At 54.4% G+C, this 23517-nt stretch overlaps 1 protein-coding gene across 1 annotated transcript in view; it reads right to left on the bottom strand.

Annotated features, from left to right (window-relative positions):
• Nucleotides 1-5890: 5890 nt before the first annotated feature.
• The window catches only part of SHANK3 (SH3 and multiple ankyrin repeat domains 3), a 313275-nt gene continuing 295648 nt past the window's right edge, over nucleotides 5891-23517 (bottom strand). The window contains 1 exon segment of the mRNA XM_057403824.1: nucleotides 5891-6522. Coding sequence (XP_057259807.1) covers nucleotides 5979-6522 — 544 coding nt within the window. The 3' untranslated portion in view covers nucleotides 5891-5978.

Genomic DNA, 23517 nt, shown 5'->3' with positions numbered 1-23517 from the left:
TTCCATGTCCCCCTTGTGCTGGAGCACCTCTTCCTCCCTCAGACACTGTTTTCCCCAAGGCAAACATGGTGTCTGGGTTCACTTGCAGCTGCCAGCACTGAGTGAGGCTTCATGAGCTTCCCTTAGCTCTTGGCACTTGGTTCCCCGGTGCCACACAGATGGGGCCCCAGTGCTGACTGCCGGGCAGTGGGTGGCCACTGTCCCCAGGGGTGTTAGGGCCCCATGGGTGGGGTGTGATGGAGCCTGTGAGACTGTAGACCCTGGCGCAATCCCACAGACACCACGGCTGGTTTCACACCATCACTTGCCCATGGCTGTGATGACCACTTGTCCGGTGGTGGCCACGAATCCGTCATGGTAGGGTGCAGCTGGTCCCTGGATGGCAGCCCTCGTCTGGGGGCTGCTGGAGCTGAGAGACACCACAGAACAACACAGAGCTTTCTTATAAATTTATTACATAATAATAATTAATAATAATATAATATAAGAAACATAGATCTCTGTGGGGTATGTGTATCACAACGTCAAGGGCGGGAGGTGAATGGCCACACCTCCATGACTCCGGAGAAGGAGAAAACTCCTCCGAAAGATCCATACAAAATAAGGGTGAAGTCAAACTGACCCTGTAAAATTAAAAACAGAACAAAAACCCACAGGTGAGTCCGTCGGGGTGAGAAACAAGAGTGTGGATGCTCGAGCCATGTGTGTGGCCGCACGCGTGCGTGCGAGGGTGGGAGCCGGTGTGTGCACATGCAGTGATTGTGAGTGCGCCCGGGTGACACATGCATGCGGCAGTGAGCGCTGCCCACGGGCGAACCGGAGGGAGGAAAACCGTGGACGGACGGAAAACCGCAGGAGGGAGAATGGAAAACTGCAGGAGGAAGAATGGAAAACCGTGGGAGGAAGGATGGAAAACTGCAGGAGGAAGGATGGAAAACCGCAGGAGGAAGGATGGAAAACCGCAGGAGGAAGGATGGAAAACCACGCCGCACTTTGTCGCTGGATGGAGACGGGGTTCGGCTGGCGAAGCTCCTCACCACCAGGAACAAAGTGCGCTGGGTTTTGGTTTCTCTTCTTTTACAGTCAGAATTACAGACAGGAGCTGATGGAAAACAGGGTTGATGACAGCGTTAGTCTGGACAAAGGAAAAATACCAATAACTGTTAAAAAACCCCCTTCAAAGCCCCCCCCAAAAGAGTGGATCCCTTTTTACAGAAGATAACCCAAGTCATTGAGAAGCCATGAGAATCACAGTAACCGCTGCGCGGTCAGTCCCGGTGCCACCGGGACAGCATGGCCGAGGGCTGCAGGCTCGTGGGGTTGATTCCTCGCCCGCTCCCGCTCTGCCTTCTCCTGGATGGCTTTTCCAAATGAAATGTTTCACTGGGTCTGGAGATGTCTGGAGTGGAGATGCCAATGAGGCCAGCCTAGATACAGAGCCCGGGAAGTGTTATCTACACAGGGAAATCCGCTTCACTTCAGCCAAGAAAATCAAAGTAAATCAGCAGGAGCTGTGTTAGCAGGGGCACGGTTCTGCTGGGGGGTGAGAATGGCCATGGGAGAAGATCTTGGCCTTTGGCCATTGGGCAACCCAGGCTCCAAAGGCCATTGGGCCACCCAAGGTCCGAAAGCCACTGGGCAACCCTGTAACCCCAGTAAAGGCACTGCGCTGCAGGGGCGAGTGACCTGACCATGGGTGCTGCAGGTGTGTGGGACATGGCCACCCCTGAGCCGGTGGTATGGAGGAGCGTGGGCTCGGGGTGCATAGAGGGGCACAGGATGGGGACCCCGGTGCTGCCTGGGGATGATGCCATCACCAGTGCCCCGAGCCCATGATTATCTAGCTCTGCCATGGGTGCAGGGGACATAGGGAAGGTGCAGCGCTGGTGGGAGGGTGATGAAGTTGATGATGCTGGTGTAGGGTGAGCAGGTTTGCGGCAGCCCCTGGCAGCCCCTGGGCAGTGTGGTTGGAAGTCGCCTTCTTTTGTGTGAAGCCTGACTGGGACGAGCCGTGGTGTCCCTTGGGAGCCGAGGGAACACGCAGTGTTTGCCAACACAGGTACGGCTGCAGCTGCTTGGTGGCAGAAGCTGGGGTGCACACGGGGCAACATAGCCGCTGACTCTGCCATGGCAGAGGGTGCATCCACCATTTCCAGCCCTTGCAAAGAGGATCGGGGCAGCAGAGGGGATATCAGGGAGGGGGAGAAGGAGGAAGAGGAGGAAGAAGAGGGCTCCTAAGAAATGGCAAGAAGGCGTCCAGCTTTCCTTGTCCCAGACCGAACTTTCTGCAGAAAAGTTGCACTCTGCAGACTTCTGACCTCTTGCAGTAAGAGGCGGGTGCAGGAGGGTCTCTCTTAGTAGCCCCCAAAACAGCTGCTGAAGGGGCCAAGACCCTGGTTCACCCAGCGGGAACCCGCCGGGCAGCCTGCACTCAGGCTCACACCATCACTTCCACCACCAGTGCTGCCAGGAGTGAGGGTTGTGCTGAGGGGCCACGGTGGCTCCTCAGGGCAGCACCCAGCAAAGCCTCCCACCATCCCAAGGGGACATGTGGGGCAGACAGGCTGTGGGGCTGTACCGGGACATGAGGACCTCCAGGGTGTCTAAGGGACACCAGGGTCTCTGAGGGCTGCTGGGGTCTCCGTTACCTGCAGGTGAGGTGGGGGAAGAGCTGGCAGTGTGATGGGAATGAAGCAGAGCAGTGAGGAGGTGACAGGCGGTGGTGGGACAAGCTGGCCGGGTGGGCAGGGGGTGAGCCATAGGCAGAGCAGAGGCTTGGCCCTTGGGCATGCAGAGGCTGCAGCCGAATGGGGTCACCGCAGGCTCTGCAAGCATGCAGCAGCCACGGCCAAAGCCAGGCAGGGATGCAGAGGAGCCAGATGCTGGCATCCCGGGACGTGCTGGTGCTGCTTTGCCAGGCAGGAAGCTGGAGAAGCTGCATCAGCCAGGAGAGCCGAGCTCTGGTTGCCGGGAACAAGTGGCAAGTTCAGTTCACAGCCAGGGGATGTGCGAGCAGTGGCTGCAGAGGTGGCCGCGGCAGGCGAGCAGCAACTGCGCTGGCGGCATGGAATTTCTGTGGGCGCGTGCAGGACCATGCCAACAAGCCCTTGTGATTGCAGAGTGCCTGGTGATGCCAAGCGCAGGCAAAGGAGCTGGAGCACTGGAGGGTGATAAGTGGGTGTACGTAGCTGCGTGTCCTGCTGTGCATGTATCTGCACATGCTGCTGCACATGCTGCTGGGTGCAGGCGAGGCATGCAGGGGCTGGTGGAGGGGATTCAAGGCGTGAAGGCACCAGGTACAAAGAGGAAGGAGGTGGGAGCTGCGCAGGAGGGATGAAGGTGCCAGCTATGAGGAAGGTGCATGGCAGGGAACAGTGGGGTGGATGGAGAGGGTGCGGTGCATGGTCGGCAGAGGGGTGATGAGCTGGGCAGGGAGGTGGAGGGGGCAGGACTGGGTCTGCCATGTCCTGTCCTGCTCTGGGTCACGCAGGGCAGTGGTGACACTGCCAGGATGGGGTGCAATGGGCACAGCAGGTAAAGTGAGTGGAGGGGTTAGGCAGACACGGTGGCTGCTGTTGCCATTTGGGCGCCTCTTGGCTCACCGGGTGACAGGCCCTGAGGCCCGGCATGCCCTGGGGCATAGACCGTGAGCTGTTTGCTCGCCAGTCCAGCTCGGAGCCACTCTCACCCTCCCCAGGCTGCCAGATGGCAACTGGGAGGTGGAGAGGCCCTGAACCCACAGGCCCGGTGGCTTCTGGAGAGTTCTGGATGGAGCCGCTTGGGCACACACCCAGCAGGAGTTCAGGGAAAAGGTGATGGCACCAGAGCATTCCAGGATCCATCCCAGGGAGGGTCTGGTGCACTGGCACCAGTCAGGACCCATCCCAGGGAGGGCCTGATGCACTGGAGGGACTGCCACCCCCACCCTGGCCCTTTTCCCTGGCTGAAGGTTGTAAAGGTTTGGAAATGTGTGAGGGTCAGAAGGAACCTCCTTGTCCTTCCCTCTAGCACCAGAAGAGTTAATGCCTTTGTGGGGGACTCGGCTTTTTGGGAACACCAGTCACCAAGCCAAAGCCACCTGCTCCAGAGCTGGCGAGGCGAGCCCTGCTCAGCCCTAGGGGATGACACAGCGAGGAGGGGGCATGTGGGGCACCAGGCACCACACTGGGGACAGGGACGCTGCCTCTGCCAGTGCCATGGCTGAACAGGGTCACCCTGGGTCCTCCAAATACCTGGAAGACAAGAGCGGCTCCTGCCAAGCCCAGCTTGACCTGGTGCCCCCATGGCCATGGCACCACCGGCCCATGGTTTCTCCAGCCTGGCCCTTGGACCCCTACGGCAGCTCCGGAGGAGCAGCCTCAGGGCACTGTGGTGACTGGGCTGCTGGTGGAGGACTGAGCACAATGGTGGTGATGGCCAAGGGACCCGCTGCCACGTCTCTGCCTTGGCAGGGGTGGAAGACTCGGTGTGTCCCAAAAACCCGAGTTGAGTTTTGTGTTTCTGATTCATTAAAATCCCGAGTGTCCGGAAGGAGCTGCTGGGGGTTGATTTTTTGTTTCTTTTCTTTTTTAAAAATACTTTTAACATTCATTCAGTCGCTAAAAACTGCCGGTGCCGCGGGCGCCCCATGAAGGGGTGCGGGCACCGCCTCCCAGCATCTCAACATGTCTAGAGATAGAGATTAGGAAAATTATAACAAAATCAGGTGGCTCTAAGTATAGATATAGATATATAGATATTTGTTCTCTCTTTTCAAATATATAGCTGATTAAAAAGATGCAAAATAAGGATGACTAGGATGGAGTGGGAATCCTGTAGTTCAGTATCATCTCTTGTAGGTCATCAGCTGCTCTCTATATAGCTGCATGGAGATTAAATATTATCCATCAATGTGTCCCCCTTGGAAACAAAGACCCCAAACCAAGAGGAAATAAAACATCTCCCTCCCCCCACCCCCCTACTTAAGGTTGGCAAAGCATATTCTGCTGGATTCCCCACAAGCCTCCCTCCGCCATCCCCAGACATGCTTCTATCCATGCGGTTTCAGTCCCCCTCTCAGCAGGGCACCCGAGGGCAACCAGCAGAGCAGCAGCACAGAGTCCAGGGCTAGGGTCTCTTGGGTGGGAATCACTCCTTGGGCTGCTCCTGGCGTGCCTTGGCACAGGAGGGAGCAGGTCTGGGTGTCACCACAGGTGTCCACCCGGCCACCGAGACCTCTCCACAATGGAGCCCTTCCCATCAGCAGCACCAGTGGGATGATCCAGCTCAGCCAGATGCCTCAGACCCTAGAGGGGACTGGGGCCACCACCGCAGCCGTGGTGCCTCCGGCCTGCTCTGCTGAGCCAGCACCGCCTGCATCCTGCAGCAGCCCCTGCCCTGCTGTGCCAGCCTGGAGCAGCTCGGGGTCTCCATAGGCCACCCCGACCTGTCCGAGACATGGCACAGAGGTACGCACTGTGCACTCACCGCCCTGCCGTTCCCCAGCCTGCCTGTCACACCGGGCAACGCAGCCAGCACTAGGCCTCCACCAGAACCTTGTCCCTAAGCCAGGGCCTGGCTCCTCATGGCGCCACTGGCCTGGCCCCACTGCCCACCCCGACCGGGTGCTGCCTGTTGGCCATGTGGCGCCTGGGCTCAGCAGCACACGGTGCCTCGGCCGCGCTGGCCACCAGCGACGCCCGCAGGGAAGAGCACATCAAGCGATAGATATACAGGCCAGACTCTCTGGGAGGAACAGAAACGAGGATGTATTTCATGCAACATTCCTTGTCCTGAAGGCGTCGCTGGGGCCGAGCGGGGGGTTGGCGTGTGCGTGGCACACTGGGGCGGTGTGGGAGCGGGCGGGAGCCTGTTGGCTCCGCACCCTTCAGTGCAGTGCTCAGAGTAGAAAGAGAATCAAAGTGGGTTTTATTAGTCTAGTAGAAACACCCCCCACCCCCCACGGTGGCTCTGGAAGAGGCCAGCGCTGCCGGGGACGGTCAGCTGTCTACAAGCTGCTTGAGTGCCCGCTCAATGTTCATCCGGTGCCCGACCCGGGTCACCCCCAACTCCACAAAGTCCTCCTTGGTGAGGGCAGGCAGGTGCGTGCCCTCTATTTCATGGTCCTCAAACTTGTCTCGGTGCTCCACCAAATTGATACTTTCCAGCCAGTCCCCGACGTCGTACTTGTTCCAGAGGTGGAGGGGTTTCTGCATGAAGGGCCGAGGCGGGTGCAGGGTGTGCAGGGGTGGCCCTGGCGAGGGGGACGGGGATGGGGAGCGGCTCCGGGCGCTCACACTCCTCACCACAAAGCGCACCTCCTTGGGCTCATGTGGGATGGAGAGGCTGGAAGATTTGAGGATGGTGGGAGGGGTCAGACCGTAGGGCCGGACGGTGCTGAGGGGCTCTGTCCGATCCAGAGCCGGCTTCACGGGGCTGGGGGTACGTCGGGTTACGGGGTAGCGACTGCCAGGTCGGACTGTGTAGGTGGTCCCGGAGCTCCGCTGGGAAATGGTGCTGAGTTCTCCTAAACTACTGAAAAGTCTGCAGAAAGAATGGTACAGCGAGAGAGAGGAGAGAGCAGAGGGCAGGGGTGAGGCCGAGGTCCCGACACAGGAGCACACACACAGAGTATACATGGGGCAGGCTGGGATGGGGGGGGACTGGGACTCTGCAGCACTCAGGGGACACGGCAAGGTGCACTCCAGCCAAGACATCCTTGCCAGCCCTGCCAGGGCTCTTCCGGAGTGCGTAGAAGAGGTTCCAGCCAGCATCTCCAGTACCTCCAGTTCCTGGTCAAACCTGCCCTAACTGCCACGGCTCCAGAGCCCATTGAGACCCACGGGGGAGGAGCGTGGCTGCACACGAACACTGGCTGCAGCCTAGGACCATGTACCTTGCCATGCCCCTGCTGGGCAGCAGGAAGCTGCGGAGGAGCTGCACCAAAGCCCACTGGCCCCAGCTCCTACCAGGGACCCCCATATCCCCTCATGCTAATGCACCACCATCAGCATACTCAGGTCCTGCTCCGGACCTGGAGCAAAACAGTGCTCCTGAGCACATAGCCCCTTCCTGGGACAAGAGAGAACCTTCTGGCACATTCTCTGTGTTCAGCCTGCCCCTTGGTCTCTGGCTGTCAGCAGAACCCTAAAGATGGATTGAACATCTTGGTGCAGGGTTGGTGCCTGCTCCTGTCTGGTCAATTGGTGTGGCTGCCCCATCCCTGGCAGTGTTCAAGGCCAGGTTGGACACAGGGGCTTGGAGCAAGCTGCTCTAGTGGAAGGTGTCCCTGCCTGTGGCAGGGGCTTGGAACCGGATGAGCTTTAAGGTCCCTTCCAACCCAAACCAATCTAGGATTCTATGGTAAGTAGGGAGGAAAGGGAGGAAGGCCCTGCTGCTTCAGGGCTGTCCAGCCCAAGAGGCATCACTGGGATTGGGCTGGTTATCTCTTCACTGAACAGTCCGCAACCACTCATTTGGGTCAATCAATGTCACTCTGCTCATCCTCCAAACTAATCGATCAAACACAAGTCCTGCAGCTCCTTGGCTCCAGGATGGGACGTCGGTTACCAAACACGAGGTCCCCTGGGCTGCCTGTATGGTACCTTCATCAGTACCCTGACTCCTTGCCACCCTCCAAGCTCTGCTCTCCCCTCTCAGGTCCTTCCTGGAACTGATGGACACTCTGGAAACCTGCTGCTGGCAACAAGAGTCCAAGGGCTACAGTTAACAGCACATACCCGCTGCCAGTGATGCCACACCACACAAGATCCACACTTTTGGAGATGAGCAAGCACTCGTGATTTTCAAGAGAGATGGCTCCCACAAGATGAGCTGAACACGAATATGTTCATAGTCTGTGGGCTCAAGTGTACTTCCTCTTAATTATTTCCCTGCCACCCTGGCACAGTGGGTTACCAAGTAGCATGATGGTGAATCGCATTTGGGAAGGGGAAGAGCTGAATGACCTTGAGGGCTGTGGCTCAAGAACAGAATGCAAATTGACAGTACAAAGTACAGATCAGAGGCTGGCAAAGGATCTTCTGGAAGAGATGGAGAGAAAGTTCTGGGTCTGCTCATGGACCCCAAGAGGGGGTGGCTGGGAGGCACTCCCGTAGCCATGGAAGGGCAGAACAAACACTGCCAAATCTAAGGAGGGTTCCTTACAGATGTATGGATGCAATCCTATTGCCACAGGAGACACTGCTACACTTCATTGGAATTTCTGAGCAGTTCTGGTCGCTTACGTTGGAGAAAGGTCAATGGGAACCGGAATGGCTGCAGGCACTGCAGCTGGTGTGCCAAAGCCTTGTTGAACCTGTGCAGGGTGGGACAGGGGAGAAAGTGCTGTCAGAAACTGTGAAAGAAGAAGAGAGATGTGTCCAAGGGGTACCAAGACCAAGACCTACAGCAGTCTCACATGAGTGTGCTCCTCACATCAGGGTGGATGCTCAAAGGCTGTTGGCATCATGGGCCTTGCCAGTGGTGGAGATGTTGGTCCCACAGAGACCCACATCTTGTGCAAACTGTGCTGCAGGGCCTCCCTGGTTCTTTTTCATTTGGTGGTTTACAGGGTCTGGAAACGGGCTATTCCTGCTCTTGGGAAATGGGGTGAATGGAACCACATGTGAGAAATCAGCTTCCAGGGCTGAGTGTCCTCACAGTAATAAGGCAGAGATGTCACAGCAGACCCTTCCGGGCATGGTTGGTCAGTGGATGTAACCTGTAGGTCTGTTCTCCTCTGCTGAGCACTGGAACGGTCACTGTGGTGCGCGGCTGGCAAGGTACCGCTGGCTCTCAACACCTTCAGCAGTGCAGTTCTGCCAACCATGCGTTATTCTGCAGACAGTCTCTGGTGTCCTGTCCAGCTCTAGATGCTGACTTCATTATGGGCCATCAGTCCAATTAGTCAGACACAGGCACTTCATCCTGCTCGGAAGCCAGGTCAGTTTTTCTGGATGTGAACCCTTCTGAAGACTCGCACATTACGCACAGCAATGAGATCTGCTTAGAGGGTTTTCCTGGATCACTGCTCTTCTTCACTGCAGGTTCACAGAACTACAGAATCCCAGGTTGAAGGGACCTCAAAGATCATCTGGTCCAACCCTTCCAGGGAAAGCATGACCTAGACCAGATGTCCCAGGTTAGTGCTGGTTTATCATGTACTTTGTCCAAGGAATGCACACCGATGGAGGCATGCACTAGCCAGCAGCAACCAAGCTGAAGCCAAGTGCTGCTACCTCTCAGGACGTTTCTATTGAGGTCTTAACCTTTGTCAGGTTTCCTGAACACGGTGGTGTTGCCCACTTCTCCTTTAGGCAACATCAAGTCAATGTAACTGGGGAGCTTAATAAGAAAATTAAGAGAAGAGAAGGCTCAGGGGAGACTTTTTAAGAGTCTTCCAATACCTAAAGGGGCTGCAGGAAAGCTGGAGAGGGGCTTTGGACAAGGGCCTGTAGAGACAGGCCAAGGGGAATGGCTTTAACCTGCCCGAGGGGAGACTGAGATGAGCTCTTAGGCAGAAGCTCTTCCCTGTGAGGGTGCTGAGGCGCTGGCACAGGGTGCCCAGAGAAGCTGTGGCTGCCCCATCCCTGGCAGTGTTCAAGGCCAGGTTGGACACAGGGGCTTGGAGCAAGCTGCTCTAGTGGAAGGGGTCCCTGCCCGTGGCAAGGGTTGAAACTGGATGAGCTTTAAAGTCTCTTCCAACCCAATCCAGGCTGGGATTTTATGAAATGCTTCCTACACTTCCCACTTCTGGAGGTGCTCCAGCTGGGCCTCAGAAGACCAGTAACCCTGAGATAGTGGGATTGCTGGTTGCCACCAGCTCTGTGAGCTGGGACGTGGCAGTTCTCATCACCACTGTAGGACTGCCTTTAAGCTTGTCTTCTCTGAACACACAAAATCCAGGCTCTGGCATCTCTGGGCCTCTGCTGCACAGAGCCTGGTCTTGCAGGGTGTCAGCACCAGCAGTAGGTCGGTTGACTAGATTGATTCTTCAGTGTATACAGGAAAATTACTCTCCTGAGACAGAGAAGCCAAGGCCTGACTTCTGCACCACAGCACATGGGTGGAACTGACTGGAATCAGCAAAGGGGGAGAAGAGGTTCCGTGGGAAGCAGTCTCGCAAGCAAAGACACACCAGCTTGATGTAAGTTCTAAGAAAGAGATCTGTAGGACAGCTAATTAAGCCTTCTGGGAACACTTTTACTGATAGGCTTAAAAAGCAGATTCCATGAATGAGTCATTAATGGATAAGGATTTTTCCTTTGAACTTGTTCAGTCTGAATGTCTTCAGGAGTAACAAAGGCAAGGGCAGATCCAGACACAGAGGGAACATGCTCCTCATCACTCCAAAGAGAAATGCTTTGCTTTCACTCAGTGAAGTCTTTTGTGCTCTTGGCTTCCAGGCATGCTCATCCTGGCCTTCAAAAGCATCTCCCATTGCTTTTCATTAGAAGTGTGTGAAGGACTCGCCTCCTGTTATGAACAACCGCCGCCTGCTGATGAGTGAGACATGAGACTGCTCTTGAGCATCTCCACTAGAGCTCGGTGCGCCCAAAGGCTCCAATGCAGAGCTCGGCCTATCTGTGACCAGGCTGTGCTTTAGGGATGGGTTGGGGACTGATCCTCTCTTTGCCTGAAATGCAGAGGGACACTTGGAGGCTTCCTGCCTAGGGCAGTGCATGCCCAGATGACATGACACCACTACAGTTCACATTTTGAAAGGATTTTGACTTCCAGAATTGCCTGAGAACTGTCCCTGAAAAGGAAGGACAGGGGAGAGGAGTACAGAAAGAAGAGAAAGTCTCTGAACAGTGCACAGAACAAGACCAGAAGCACTTGTGTTACGTGTCACTGTGGACATTAACACAACTGCTAAACAGGACAAACTTACTGGCATGAGGGGGATGCTCTCACAGGCTGCTCTGCAAGTGAGAATGGTGTCAGGGAAGCAGCTCCCATCCTTGCCCATGCCCTGGCACCTGCTGACAGGTTCCATTCATACGAGTTTTCTCTTGTTGGCCAGCAGGTCGAAGGAGGGGACTGGATGAGCATTAGGGTCCCTTCCAACCTAAACCATTCCATGATACAATTCTATCATTCCATGGGTTTGATGGGCTGGTCTCAGGCAACATTTGCCAACCTGCTGCTCTTCTGTAAATGCTGAATTTTGGCAAGAAATCTGTTCCTGGCTCTCAGCTAAAGAACCCGATGAGAGGATAAGCTTATCCCAATAAAGAGAGCCCACAGGGAGAGGGGTGCCCAGCAGTGCATGAGGCTTATCTGAAGAACTGCTGAGAACACAGGTTTTTGCTGAAGGTGGTCTAATTTCCTGCTGTCATTTGCTCCTCAAGACTCTGCTTGTGCAGCCAGCACTTTCATTAGGGAAGATAAATCTGGCACTCCTGAGTTCTCTTTCACAGTAGAAAAACAAAGGAATGCTGTGAGGGAACAACTGCAACCTGATGCAGACAAGTGGGGTTAATTGTACCCAATGTACTGTCCCTCCTGAAGGGAAGGCAGAAACTCCACCAGTGTTTGGAGGGCTGATGAAGCTGAAGAAGCTTTGGAAGAGCTTATCTTCAGATGAACAAAAGAATGAGCAAACCAGGAGAGAACTGCTGAAATTTGTACCTCTAAGGGCTGCTACAGCTCTGTATGGAGTATCTTGAGCAGAAATAAATGCAAACAGGGGTCCTGGAGCTCAGACAGTCTTTTCATCAATTCTACAGGATAAAGGGGAGGACCTTATCCTAGGCGGATTTTCCAGGTTAATAAATGGTTAGAACAGTGGTGCCATAGTCAGAAGTTTGGGTATTTAGAACATGGGACTCGATTTGGGAGGCCAAGTCTACTGGAGGCTCGTGGAGCTGTTTGAGCAGTTTTGGTAGGAGGCTTGTCAGGCTGGTTAAGAAAGCTTTAAACGAGATGTGCTGGGGGGGGAGGGCATCATTCCATCCCAACACACCCAGTCAGTTGCCAGCACCTATAATAAATGCTCGGAGGAATGTAGAGATATTCCAGCCTCTCCAGCCAATGAGCTGCCTGCATTTGGAGCTCAGCTCAGATGGCTATATACAAACGCCCGTAGCATGGGGAACAAACAAGAGGAATTAGAGATGTGTGCACGTCTACGGGGTATGATATAATGGGCATCACAGAAACATGGTGGGATGGCCCCTATGACTGGAGTGTTGGGATGGAAGGTTTCAGGCTCTTTAGAAAAGACAGGCCTGGCAGGCGGGGAGGGGGAATTGCCCTTTAAGTTAGGGACTGGCTGGAGAGTATGGAACTGTGTCTGGGGACAGGTGAGCAGTTAACAGGGAGTTTGTGGGTCAGGGTTAAAGGGAGAACAGCAATGGGGGACATTACTGTGGGGATCTGTTACAGACTGCCTGCTCAAGAGGACTCTGTGGATGAAGCGCTCTATAGACAAATAAGAACAGCCTCACGCTAGCAGGCCCTTGTCCTCATGGGGGACTTCAACCACCCTGACATCTGTTGGAAGGACGGTACAGCCCAGCACAAGCAATTCAGGAGGTTCCTCGATTGTGTGGAAGACAACTTCCTTCTGCAAGTAATAGAGGAGCCGGAAAGGAGAGGTGCCATGCTTGACCTTGTGCTCACCAACAGGGAAAGGCTGGTTGGAAATGCAACGCTCCAGGCAGCCTTGGTTGCATCAATCATGAGATGGTGGAGTTCAAGATCCTCAGGACAGTGAGAAGAGCGTGCAGCAAGCTCACTGCCCTGGAGTTCAAGAGAGCAGACTTTGGCCTCTTCAGGAACCTCCTCAGTAAGGTTCCATGGGATACAGCCCTAGAGGGCAGGGGGCCCCAAGACTGTTGGTTGATATTCAAGGATCACCAGCTACAAGCTCAGGAGTGTTGCATCCCAACCAGAAGGAAGTGCAGCAGGAGGGCCAGGAGACCTCCTTGGATGGATAAGGAGCTGCTGAGGAAGCTTAGAGGGAAAAAAGAGGCTTATAAAAGGCGGAAGCAAGGACAGGCGGCCTGGGAATAATACAGGGATGTTGTCTGGGAAGCTAGTGACCCCGTTAGGAGAGCTAAGGCCCAGTCAGGATTAAACTTGGCTGGGGATGTGAAAGGTAACAGGAAGGGATCCTATAGGTACATTGCAAATAAAAGACAGACTAGGGGCAATGTGGGCCCTCAGGAAGCTCTCGGGAGAACTGGCTACCCGGGATGTGGAGAAGGCTGAAGTTCTGAATGACTTCTTTGCCTCGGTCTTCACTGGCAAAGGCTCTGACCACACCACCCAAATCTTGGAAGGGAGATGCAGGGACTGTGAGAATGAAGACCCTAGGCCCACTGTAGGAGAGGATCTGGTTCGAGACCATCTTAAGAAACTGAACGTGCACAAGTCCATGGGACCTGATGAAATCCATCTGCGGGGCCTGAAGGAGCTGGCGAATGAAGTTGCTAAGCCACGGTCAATCATATTTGAGAAATCATGGCAGTCAGGTGAAGTTCCCATGACTGGAAAAAGGGAAATATAACCCCCATTTTCAAGAAGGGGAAAACGGATGACCCGAGGAATTACAGAGCAGTCAGTCTCACCTCTGTGCCTGGTAAAATCTTGGAGCAGATTCTCCTGGCAGGCATGAAAATCAACAAGGTGCTTGGTGACAGCCAGCAGGGCTTCACTAAGGGGAAATCCTGCCTGACCAATTTGGTGGCCTTCTATGATGGGGCTACAGAACTGATGGACAGGGGTAGAGGAGTTGATGTCATCTACCTGGACTTGTGCAAAGCGTTCGACACTGTCCCACACGACATCCTTGTCTCTAAATTGGAGAGACATCAATTTGATGGATGGACCACTCGGTGGATAAAGAACTGGCTGGATGGCCGCACGCAAAGAGTTGTGGTCAATGGCTCAATGTCCGGCTGGAGACCAGTAACGAGTGGTGTCCCTCAGGGATCGGTGTTGGGACCGGTCTTGTTCAACATCTCTGTCACTGATATGGACAGTGGGATTGAGTGCGCCCTCAGCAACTTTGCTGATGACACCAAGCTGTGTGGTTCGGTTGATACCCTGGAGGGAAGGAATGCCATCCAGAGGGACCTCGACATGCTTGTGAGGTGGGCTGATGCCAACCTCATGAGGTTTAACCATGCCAAGTGCAAGGTCCTACAGCTGGGTCGGAGCAATCCCAGGGACAGCTACAAGCTGGGCAGAAAAGAGATTCAGAGCAGCCCAAGGAGAAGGACTTGGGGGTGTTGGTTGATGAGAAAATGAACATGAGCCGGCTTCAGTGTGCGCTTGCAGCCAAGAAAGCAACCGTATCCTGGGCTACACCAAAAGGAGCGTGACCAGCAGGTCCAAGGAAGTGATCCTGCCCCTCTGCTCTGCTCTTGTGAGACCTCACCTGGAGTATTGTGTGCAGTTCTGGTGTCCTCAACATAGGAAGGACATGGAACTGTTGGAACAAGTCCAGAGAAGGGCCATGAGGATGATCAGGGGACTGGAGCACCTCCTGTATGAAGACAGGCTGAGGAAGTTGGGGCTGTTCAGCCTGAAGAAGAGAAGGCTGTGTGGAGACCTCATAGCAGCCTTCCAGTATCTGAAGGGGGCCTATAGGGATGCTGGGGAGGGACTCTTCATTAGGGACTGTAGGGACAGGACAAGGGGTAACGGGTTAAAACTGAAACAGGGGAAGTTTAGACTGGGTATAAGGAGGAAGTTCTTTCCTGTTAGCGTGGTGAGGCACTGGGATGGATTAACCAGGGAAGTTGTGAATGCTCCATCCCTGGCTGTGTTCAAGGTTGGACAGAGCCTTGGGTGGCATGGTTTAGTGTGAGGTGTCTCTGCCCATGGCAGGGGGGCTGGAACTAGATTATCTTAAGGTCCTTTCCAACCCTAACTATTCTATGATTCTATGAAAACCTATGGGCAGCACTTATGATCACAGAATCATAGAATCGTAGAATGGTTTGGACTGGAAGGGACTTTAACGCTCGTCTAGTTCCAACCCCATGCCATGAGCAGGGACAGCTTCCATTAGAGCAGGTCGCTCACCAGACTGGTCTGTTCCCTTCAGGAAGATGGTCAGTGAGAGTGCCAAGACATCCAGGGGATCATCCGTTAACCAGGTGTTTGGGAAAGCTGTCCCTATGGCACCAGGCAGGGAAGCTTCTAGACTCCTTTGGTGCAGTGGGAAAGGGGAGCCGGGAGGTGCTTGGGCAGGAGCAACTATGGGGGTATTTGCAGGGGCTTTGCCTTGTGCTAGTCCTCCAGCAAAGCTGCACCTTGCCATCCAGAACAAAGTGGCCACATAACACCACAGCAACCCCTGTTTGGAGGAGGACCAGGGAACGAGGTGCAGCCTACACCATGTCCTGGAAGATGATGGAGCAAATCATTCTGGAAGACATCTCTAAACATACCGAGGACGAGAAAGCAACTACAGTAGACAGTGCGGCTTTAGAGAGCAGAAATCTTGCCTGGCCGACCCAGCAGCCTTCTGCCACCAAAAGACGGTTGGTAGGTGAGGGACGAGCAATGGGCTTTCTTTACCTTCACTTAGCAAGGCTTTCAAAAGCATCTCCCATAGCATTCCTACTGACAAATTGGTGAAGCATGCACAGGACACGTGGACGGTTAGGTTGATCAGGAACTGGATGAAATGGTAGGATCTAAGAGCTGTGGTCAGCAGCACAAAGTCCAGCTGGAAACTGTTGACCTGTGGGTTACACAATCCCCTGGGTTGGTACTGGGGCCAATATCTCTTAATGTCTTTATCAAATCCCTGGATGATAGGAAGAGAGCATCCTCAACAAACAGAGATGACACCCATTGTGTGCAGATGACACAAAATGAGAAGCTGTGGCTGCCCCATCCCTGGCAGTGTTCAAGGCCAGGCTGGATTGGGCTTGGAGCAATCTGCTCTAGTGGAAGGTATCCCTGCCCTGTCCATGCAGCTGGATCAGCTTTAAGGTCCCTTCCAACCCAAACCAGTCTGGGATTCTCTGGTGCATACGCAGCAAACAGCAACTATTCCTGCAGCACCATCAGTGCCTGCCAGCCGCACCACTGCAGCACTAGCTTTCACTCCTCATTGCCTGTGGTGCACTGGAGTCAGTTGAAGCCAACATCAGGTAGGCACAATTCATGGGGACTGTGCTCTCTGACCTGCAGAATCAGCTTCTGCCCTCAGCTGCTCATCTTTTTACTTAGCACTGAACTGTCCCTGCTCTCATGCACGTCACTCATTGAGCTTAGCTGGTTTCCCTCCAGTTCTTCACTGTCCTAAGTTCAGGATCCCCCAGAACAACATGTTTTCTGCACATCAGAGAGTCTCACTAATCATGATGGTTTTCATACAATTAATACATCTATTAAATGAAATGGGACCCTACTGCAGAATACCTGCTTGTGTTAACCCTTCTCCACAATGAACACTGATAAGCTACTTCCACTCTTCACACTGCCTGCCCCGGGTGGCCTTCCTGATGAAAATCGCTGTGGAACACACACAGATGCCCTGAGCCAAGTGTCTCCATTTCGGAGCATGCCGTGTTCTGCTCAGGTCTCATTGCAGTGTGCAGCTACTGTAAGACAACAAACCAGGACCAATCCACTTGTAATTTTTTGTCTGGTTTGGGGAAAGCAAAGGAACCCAAAGTGCCCCTTGCACCTCACTGGAAGTGCTGGGCCACTGTGTAGGCAGCACACAAAGACTTCAGTCTCCAGATGAGTGCAGATGTGCCAGGACTGAAGCGGTGGAAGATATTCAGGGCACTGAAACCCTCCCTGCCTGAAGTCATTTTTTCACAATGAGAACAACGAGCACAACCAGCCACTGGAACAATCTCCCCAGGGATGTGGTGACTCCCCAGCATTGGACACTGTTAAGATTGGCTGGACAGAGTGCTAGGACATCTGGCCTAGGTCATGCTTTACCTAGAAAGGTTGGACCAGATGATCCTTGAGATCCCTCCCAGCCTGTGATGATTCTATGATGCTGTGTGTGTACTACTGACACACCACTGAGCCAGGGACTTGTTACAGCCAGTGCCTCCAGCATCTAAGTCTCACAATGGTACAAGGTGAACCTTCTCTTTTTGCTGAAAAAGGAGGGGTGAGGTTTTAGTTTCTACATCTAAGTCAAGTCCTTCCACATCTCCTGAGTCTGCTCAGGATCTGAATCCCTTCTGCCTATTGCAAGAGCAGATGAGGGAAGAAGTCCTTAAACTAGAACAGATTCAGCATCTTCCTTGACACGGGGCTGACAAAGAGATGGGAAAGCTGATTCCCATAGCTTAATGAGCACATGAACACATGTAACAAACAGCAGTGTGACCAAACCAGCTCCGTGCTGCTGCTCTGATGTTAAGCAAGAGACCCTCATTGAACAGTGCAAGGTCTTAATAAACCCTAATGCTACATCATGGAGGACTGGCAAAGTTTGTAGATCACACTTCAGACTGCAGGATAGGAGCTCAGTGATGTGGCCAGATGATCCATGATCACAGGGTCTACAAAGTGGGAAGATGCTTTACAGTAGACAAGTGCTGTTCAGTTTGGTCTAACATACAAAGATGCTTAAGCCATGGTTTCCTATGTGCCACGGCACAGGATGGTAACTCCACTCTGGGCAGGCTTTCTGGCTGGAGGCAGCCTGCGTGTGTGTGTCCTGGCATGGAGGGGGAAGACTGGGGCCAGGGACGCACAGGAAACACCAACCATGAGACACTCTGTGTGGTCCCACAGGGATGGGAAAATGAATAAATCCATGGAAGGAGAAGGCAAGCTGACATGAATGAGAAATACGGCACACAAAAATGCAGACCTGACTGAAGCAACGGCAAAAGAGGCATCCATGATGTTAGACAAAGCTTGGAGCAACCTGGTCTAGTGGAAGGGGGTTAGAACTGTATGAGCTTTAAGTTAGTTTCCAACCAAAACCATTCTGTGATTCTATGATTCCAGCTCTGGATGCCTTCAAAGAGCCATCAGCTCTTGGTGCACCTCTGGGAGATGCCTGAAAAGACAATCAGGGGGGCTTGAAGCTCTTCTCTGACTGAGGAACATCTCAGACTGGGGGGTAAAAGCTATGCTGAGTTTAACCCATGATTTTCTGAATTCGTGTCTGATCATTTTAAGCAGAGTACAAAATTCCACTCCAGAAAGCTCTGGTGGTTGCCACAGTTTTACCTCATTGTGGGAGGACAAAGCTGAAGCGAAGTGCAAGGTCCTACCCCTAGGTCAGGGCAATCCCCAGCACAAACACAGGGTGTGCAAAGACTGGATGCAGCAGCCTAAGGAGAAGGACCTGGACGTGTTGGGTGAGAAGAAGCTCCTCATGACCCTGCTTCAGTGTGAGCTTGAGCCCAGAACCCCCCCCCCCCCGTGTGCTGGGCTGCACCCGAAGAGCATGAGCAGCAGCTCAGGGAGGGGATCCTGCCCCTCTGCTGTGCTCTGGGGAGACCTCCCCTGCAGTCCTGATCCAGCTCTGGGGCAGCAGCACAAGAGGGACGTGGAGCTGTTGGAGTGAGGCCAGAGGAGGCCATGGAGATGCTGCGAGGGCTGGAGCAGCTCTGCTCTGGAGCCAGGCTGAGAGAGCTGGGCTGGGTCAGCCTGGAGAAGAGAAGGCTCCTGAAGGGGAGACCTTAGAGCAGCTCCAGTGCCTAAAGGGGCTGCAGGAAAGCTGGAGAGGGGCTTGGGACAAGGGATATAGGGACAGGCCAAGGGGAATGGCTTTAACCTGCCCAAGGGGAGACTGAGCTGAGCTCTTAGGCAGAAGCTCTTCCCTGTGAGGGTGCTGAGGCGCTGGCACAGGGTGCCCAGAGAAGCTGTGGCTGCCCCATCCCTGGCAGTGTTCAAGGCCAGGCTGGACACAGGGGCTTGGAGCAAGCTGCTCCAGTGGAAGGGGTCCCTGCCTGTGGCAGGGGTTGGAGCTGGCAGAGCTTTAAGGCCCCTTCCAACCCAAACCAGTCTGTGACACTATGAACCTTCTCCCACCACCCGATTGCGGGCTCCACACAGGCCACGTGTTGCCCTGGGGACACCACTGCTGCCCTGCATTAGGGTGCACATGGGAAAAAGGCTTCATGTGGCCTGCATGAGGTTCACCACGAGTGCTGTAAGAAGAGGGGAGCAGCAGGTGCTGTTTGAGAAACCCTGGGATCTCCTCTTGCAGCACTGGAACCCTGCAATGGTCTCCCAAGACTTGGGCAGAGCAGAGGCACTGTGGCTGGACATGGGCTCAGGGGAGCTGTTTCACTGCTTTCCTTCAGACTGTGCATCTCACCCACAACTAAAACCTGAGGGTTATGGGTTTGGGTGCCAGAAGTGGGCTGAGAGTGGGGCCGAGCACCCCTCACTGCAGCCTGTGGCCAAGCCCTAGAGCTGGATTTCTGCTCCAGGGCTGAAGGTTTATGTTCCAGGTGAGAAACTATACAGCAGGGAGAACGCCCTCAGCCTGCAGGGAATCCCGCACCCTTGGTGCAGCTGATGAGAGGGAGCTGGCCAATGGGATGACATAGAAAGCTGATCTATTTGGTATGAATGCATCCAATGTTGCAGACAACTAACCCCGTGCTGCAAGCAGCAGCAAGCCCTTGTGCACTGGAACTGATTGTGATTTAAGAACTGCTGTAGAACTCAGTATTTACTTCAGTGCCCACAAAATGCACTGGCTTTCTAGCAGGCTCCTTTCCAGGGAATGGAATGAAAAAACCTGTGCTAAGAATATATCAAAGGTGCTGAGCTAAGCAGGAATTTGGGAAAGGTATGTGGATTGTGCAGAACAAGGGTCATTGATGATCCTTTTGGATCATGACAGAAGCTAACACCAGCCCTAGCGCTATCGCTGTACCCTACAGCCTAACCTAAACCCTAACCCCAGTCCTAATCCAAACCCTAACCCTATGCCCTAAGCCTAATCCTATATCCTAACCCTAACCCCAGCCTTAACCCTATAACCTAACCCTAACCCTATACCCTACCCCTAAACCTAAATCTAAGACCTGACCCTGTAGCCTAACCTAAACCGTAACCCTATAACCTAACCCTAACCCTATACCCTACCCCTAAACCTAAATCTAAGACCTGACCCTGTAGCCTAACCTAAACCCTAACCCTATAACCTAACCCTAACCCTATACCCTAACTCTAAGACTAACCTTATACCCTAACCCTATAACCTAACCCTAACCCTATACCCTAACTCTAAGACTAACCTTATACCCTAACCTCAACCCCAGATCTAACCCTATATTCTAATCCTCATCCTAATCTTAACTCTTCCCCTGACCCGAAATCTCTTCAGGCATGAATGGGAATGGTACTGCTGCTGGTGCTGTGGGGAGGGTGGGGACATGCAGCCACTGCAGCACCCTTAGAAAGGCATGGGGCGCAGCCATCACAGCACCCTGAGCAGGGCATAGGGCTGCAGCACACAGCACTGAGCGCAGCCTGTCTGCAGCCCTGGGCCCCTGCTCAGGGCCCTGCTCAGAGCAGGGTGGCTGAAGGGTTGTGGAACAATGTCTAAAGCTTTCAGACCAACAGGGCTGTCCAGCAGAGAGGAAACATCAGCTGACAGTCATGGTCAGATGGTGCTGGACGGGAGCAGGCACTGCTATTGTCTGAAATGCTGGCGCAGCAACTGGGGACGAGCCCATTCAGCCGACATCCCCAAACACTTTCTGACCTGCTGGTGCTGCCACTGGGGCTGCCTGGCAGTGTCCCAACAATGTGGGGGCAGAAGATGGACTGGGCAGACTAAATTCACCCTGTCCCACACCAGGCAGCCAAAGCTGAGGGATGAGCCACATGCCTGCAGTGCTAACGCTGGCAGCAGATCTCCCCTGGGTGCAACCTCAAACACTCAGACACTGCGACACCAGCAACAGGACTGAATGCATGAAGACATGGGCATATGCAGTGACATGAGGACCTTCCCACCCCTGGCCGCACACAAACGAAGCAGGATCTGCTGTGCAGGACTCGAGGCACAAGTCTCTCCACCCAGCTCTGGCCAGACCTACAGACTACCAGTTTTTGCTTCACCAGAAGGTCCAAGGTGGGCCAGATGGCTTCTGAGTATCCCACACTTCTGCTTAACCCAGTGTGTGCTACAGCCTGGGCCTGGAGCAGAGCTGATCCCTGGGGAAGGCATCCATGTTGGGAAGGACAGCGGCCGCTCTGCCCTCGAGGCTGGCCCTGTCCCGCTTGGCACTGGGAGGCAGACTTGGAAATACAGCACTTGGCAGAAAATGACAAGTAAAATCAAAGGTGAGACTGCCCAGAACTGCGTGGGCTCTAGGGTTTCGTTCACACAGATGTAGGGGGCTACTTTCACACACACTACGGGTAAAAAAAACTAGGACAGACAGACAGACACGGAAGCAGCACAACCAAGAGCACACGCTGGCCATGCACACTGGGGAAATTCACCTCCGGGGAGGGAGAGGGGTCCTGACACCCAGCCCAAATGACCTCATGCCAACAGGAACAGTATCTTGCTCCTGGTGAGTGCACATGGTCATCAGCCATGGGCTTGTGAAGGTACTCCAGCAGCACTGGTAGCTACTGAGACCTGCTGGGGACACAGCCAAGGAACTCTGCCAGCAAGGACACGGAGACCTGCTGGGGTCATGGCCAAGCTCTGCCAGCAAGAAGTCCTTCATTAACCACTTTGGGAGAAGGGGGATATGTGAGGGGGCAGTTTTCTGTATCCTGATGTCCCTACAGCTGTCTCGGATAACCAGGTATTGTTTAAGCTTGTGCCAACAGTGACTTCCTTGGGGATATCCACCTGCTGTGGGTCACCAGGCTGGAGCTCCCATGGCCATGGTGTACTGGTGGCAGGCAGCAGTGCGGTGCTGGTCCCTTCCAGCCCCACTCCCAGCGGTCACCAGGACCCAGACAGGGACAGCTGTGTGACCTCAGGGGGCAGCAGCATTAGAACTGCCTTCTCTGTCCCATGGGGTGTTTGCTCCAGAGAGGTGACTGAGGGACACACCATGACTGGGGAGTGGTGAATGTGCAGGAAGGGGGAGCCTTGTGTACTGGGGGGAGTTGCTGGGGCTCGGAGAGGGGATGGTGCCTCCTGGCATCCCTCCCCATGGGGCTGAGCTGTGGCAAGGGGGCCCTGCCCCTGCCCAGCCCTTGCTGATGTCCCCTGCGGTGCAGCCGCAGCAGGGGCGCATTGGGTCACGGGTACCAATCCCATGGAAGCCCAAGGGAATTTCCTCAGTGGTCACCTACAAGCAGCAGCACACAACACCACAGCACAGGGACACGGACATGCTACTGGGGCACACAGGGCAGGAGGGGACACTCACATGCCAGGCAAGCGCCGCTGCCTGTTCCCGGCTGGGCGGGAGAGCAGGGAGCGGGGTCAGCCCAGGCACGGGGAGCCAACGTGTTTGCTATGGGATGGGAACATGCTCACTTACACAACTCGCCCACCCTCCGGAGGCCAGAGGCGGTTCTAGACAGAGCAGCACGGACATGCAGATGGAGAGCAGGAAGAGAGGCAATGAGAGAGAATGTTAGCTTCGGTCCGGGCAGCAACAAGACAGAGAAGACTGAACGGAATTCATCGCACGGCCCGAGGCCAGCAGCATCGGAGCCCGGCCAACGCTGCACAGCACTGCCCCACCCAAGATGGGGACAGGAGCACCGCGCAGAATGGTTTCACCATCGGGGGGGCCCGGGGGCAGTGAGGGGACCCAGGGAATGGCCAACACGGGGCTTCGGGGCCACTGAAGGTCGCGGATGTTCCACACTGGTGAAGGTTGCATCCATGTGTTTACTACAGCCAATGGGACATTCATCACTGCATGAATTGGGCAGCCAAAGCCTGAAGGATTTGACAGTGCTCTTTGGAACAGCTGGGAGGAGGAGGAAGGGAAGGGACAGGACAGAGGCTGGGGAAGGGCAGGAGAGGGAGGGGAAGGAAACAACATAAGCATGAGAAAAACTGCCCCACAGCAAGAACAAGAGCGGCAAAGCCAGTTCAACATCTTCTCTGACTTCACCCAGCAGTAGTATTGAGCGTTCTGCTTTTGTGATACTGAGTAACAGCTACAGCTAAAGGGCAATGGGACAGGATTAGTGCCTTGCAGGAGAGTTCTTTTTTCCCAGAGGGGATAACCACAGTCCCTCTGATGCAGAGCTCTGCTTGAGCCCCTTGCTGAGATCTGTGCCAGGGCTGGCAGGGGAAATTCAATGTCTGCTCACCACTCTCACGGGGAAGAACTTCATCCTGAGATCTCATCTCAGTCTTCCCTCTGTGAGTTTAAAACCATTCCCCTTGTCCTGTCCCTACAGGCCCTTATAAAGAAGCTCTTCCCTGTGAGGGTGCTGAGGCGCTGGCACAGGGTGCCCAGAGAAGCTGTGGCTGCCCCATCCCTGGCAGTGTTCAAGGCCACGTTGGACACAGGGGCTTGGAGCAAGCTGCTCCAGTGGAAGGGGTCCCTGCCTGTGGCAGGGGGTTGGGACTGGATGGGCTTTAAGGTCCCTTCAACCTGACCAGTCTGTGGCTCTATGAAATACCCAGGGACCATG

The sequence above is a fragment of the Pezoporus wallicus genome, unplaced genomic scaffold (assembly GCF_028554395.1).
Source record: "Pezoporus wallicus isolate ANWC-B61680 ecotype Strahan unplaced genomic scaffold, APGP_CSIRO_Pwel_v1 contig_6978, whole genome shotgun sequence".
Lineage (NCBI taxonomy): Eukaryota > Metazoa > Chordata > Aves > Psittaciformes > Psittacidae > Pezoporus > Pezoporus wallicus.
This window is presented reverse-complemented; position numbering and strand designations above follow the sequence as displayed.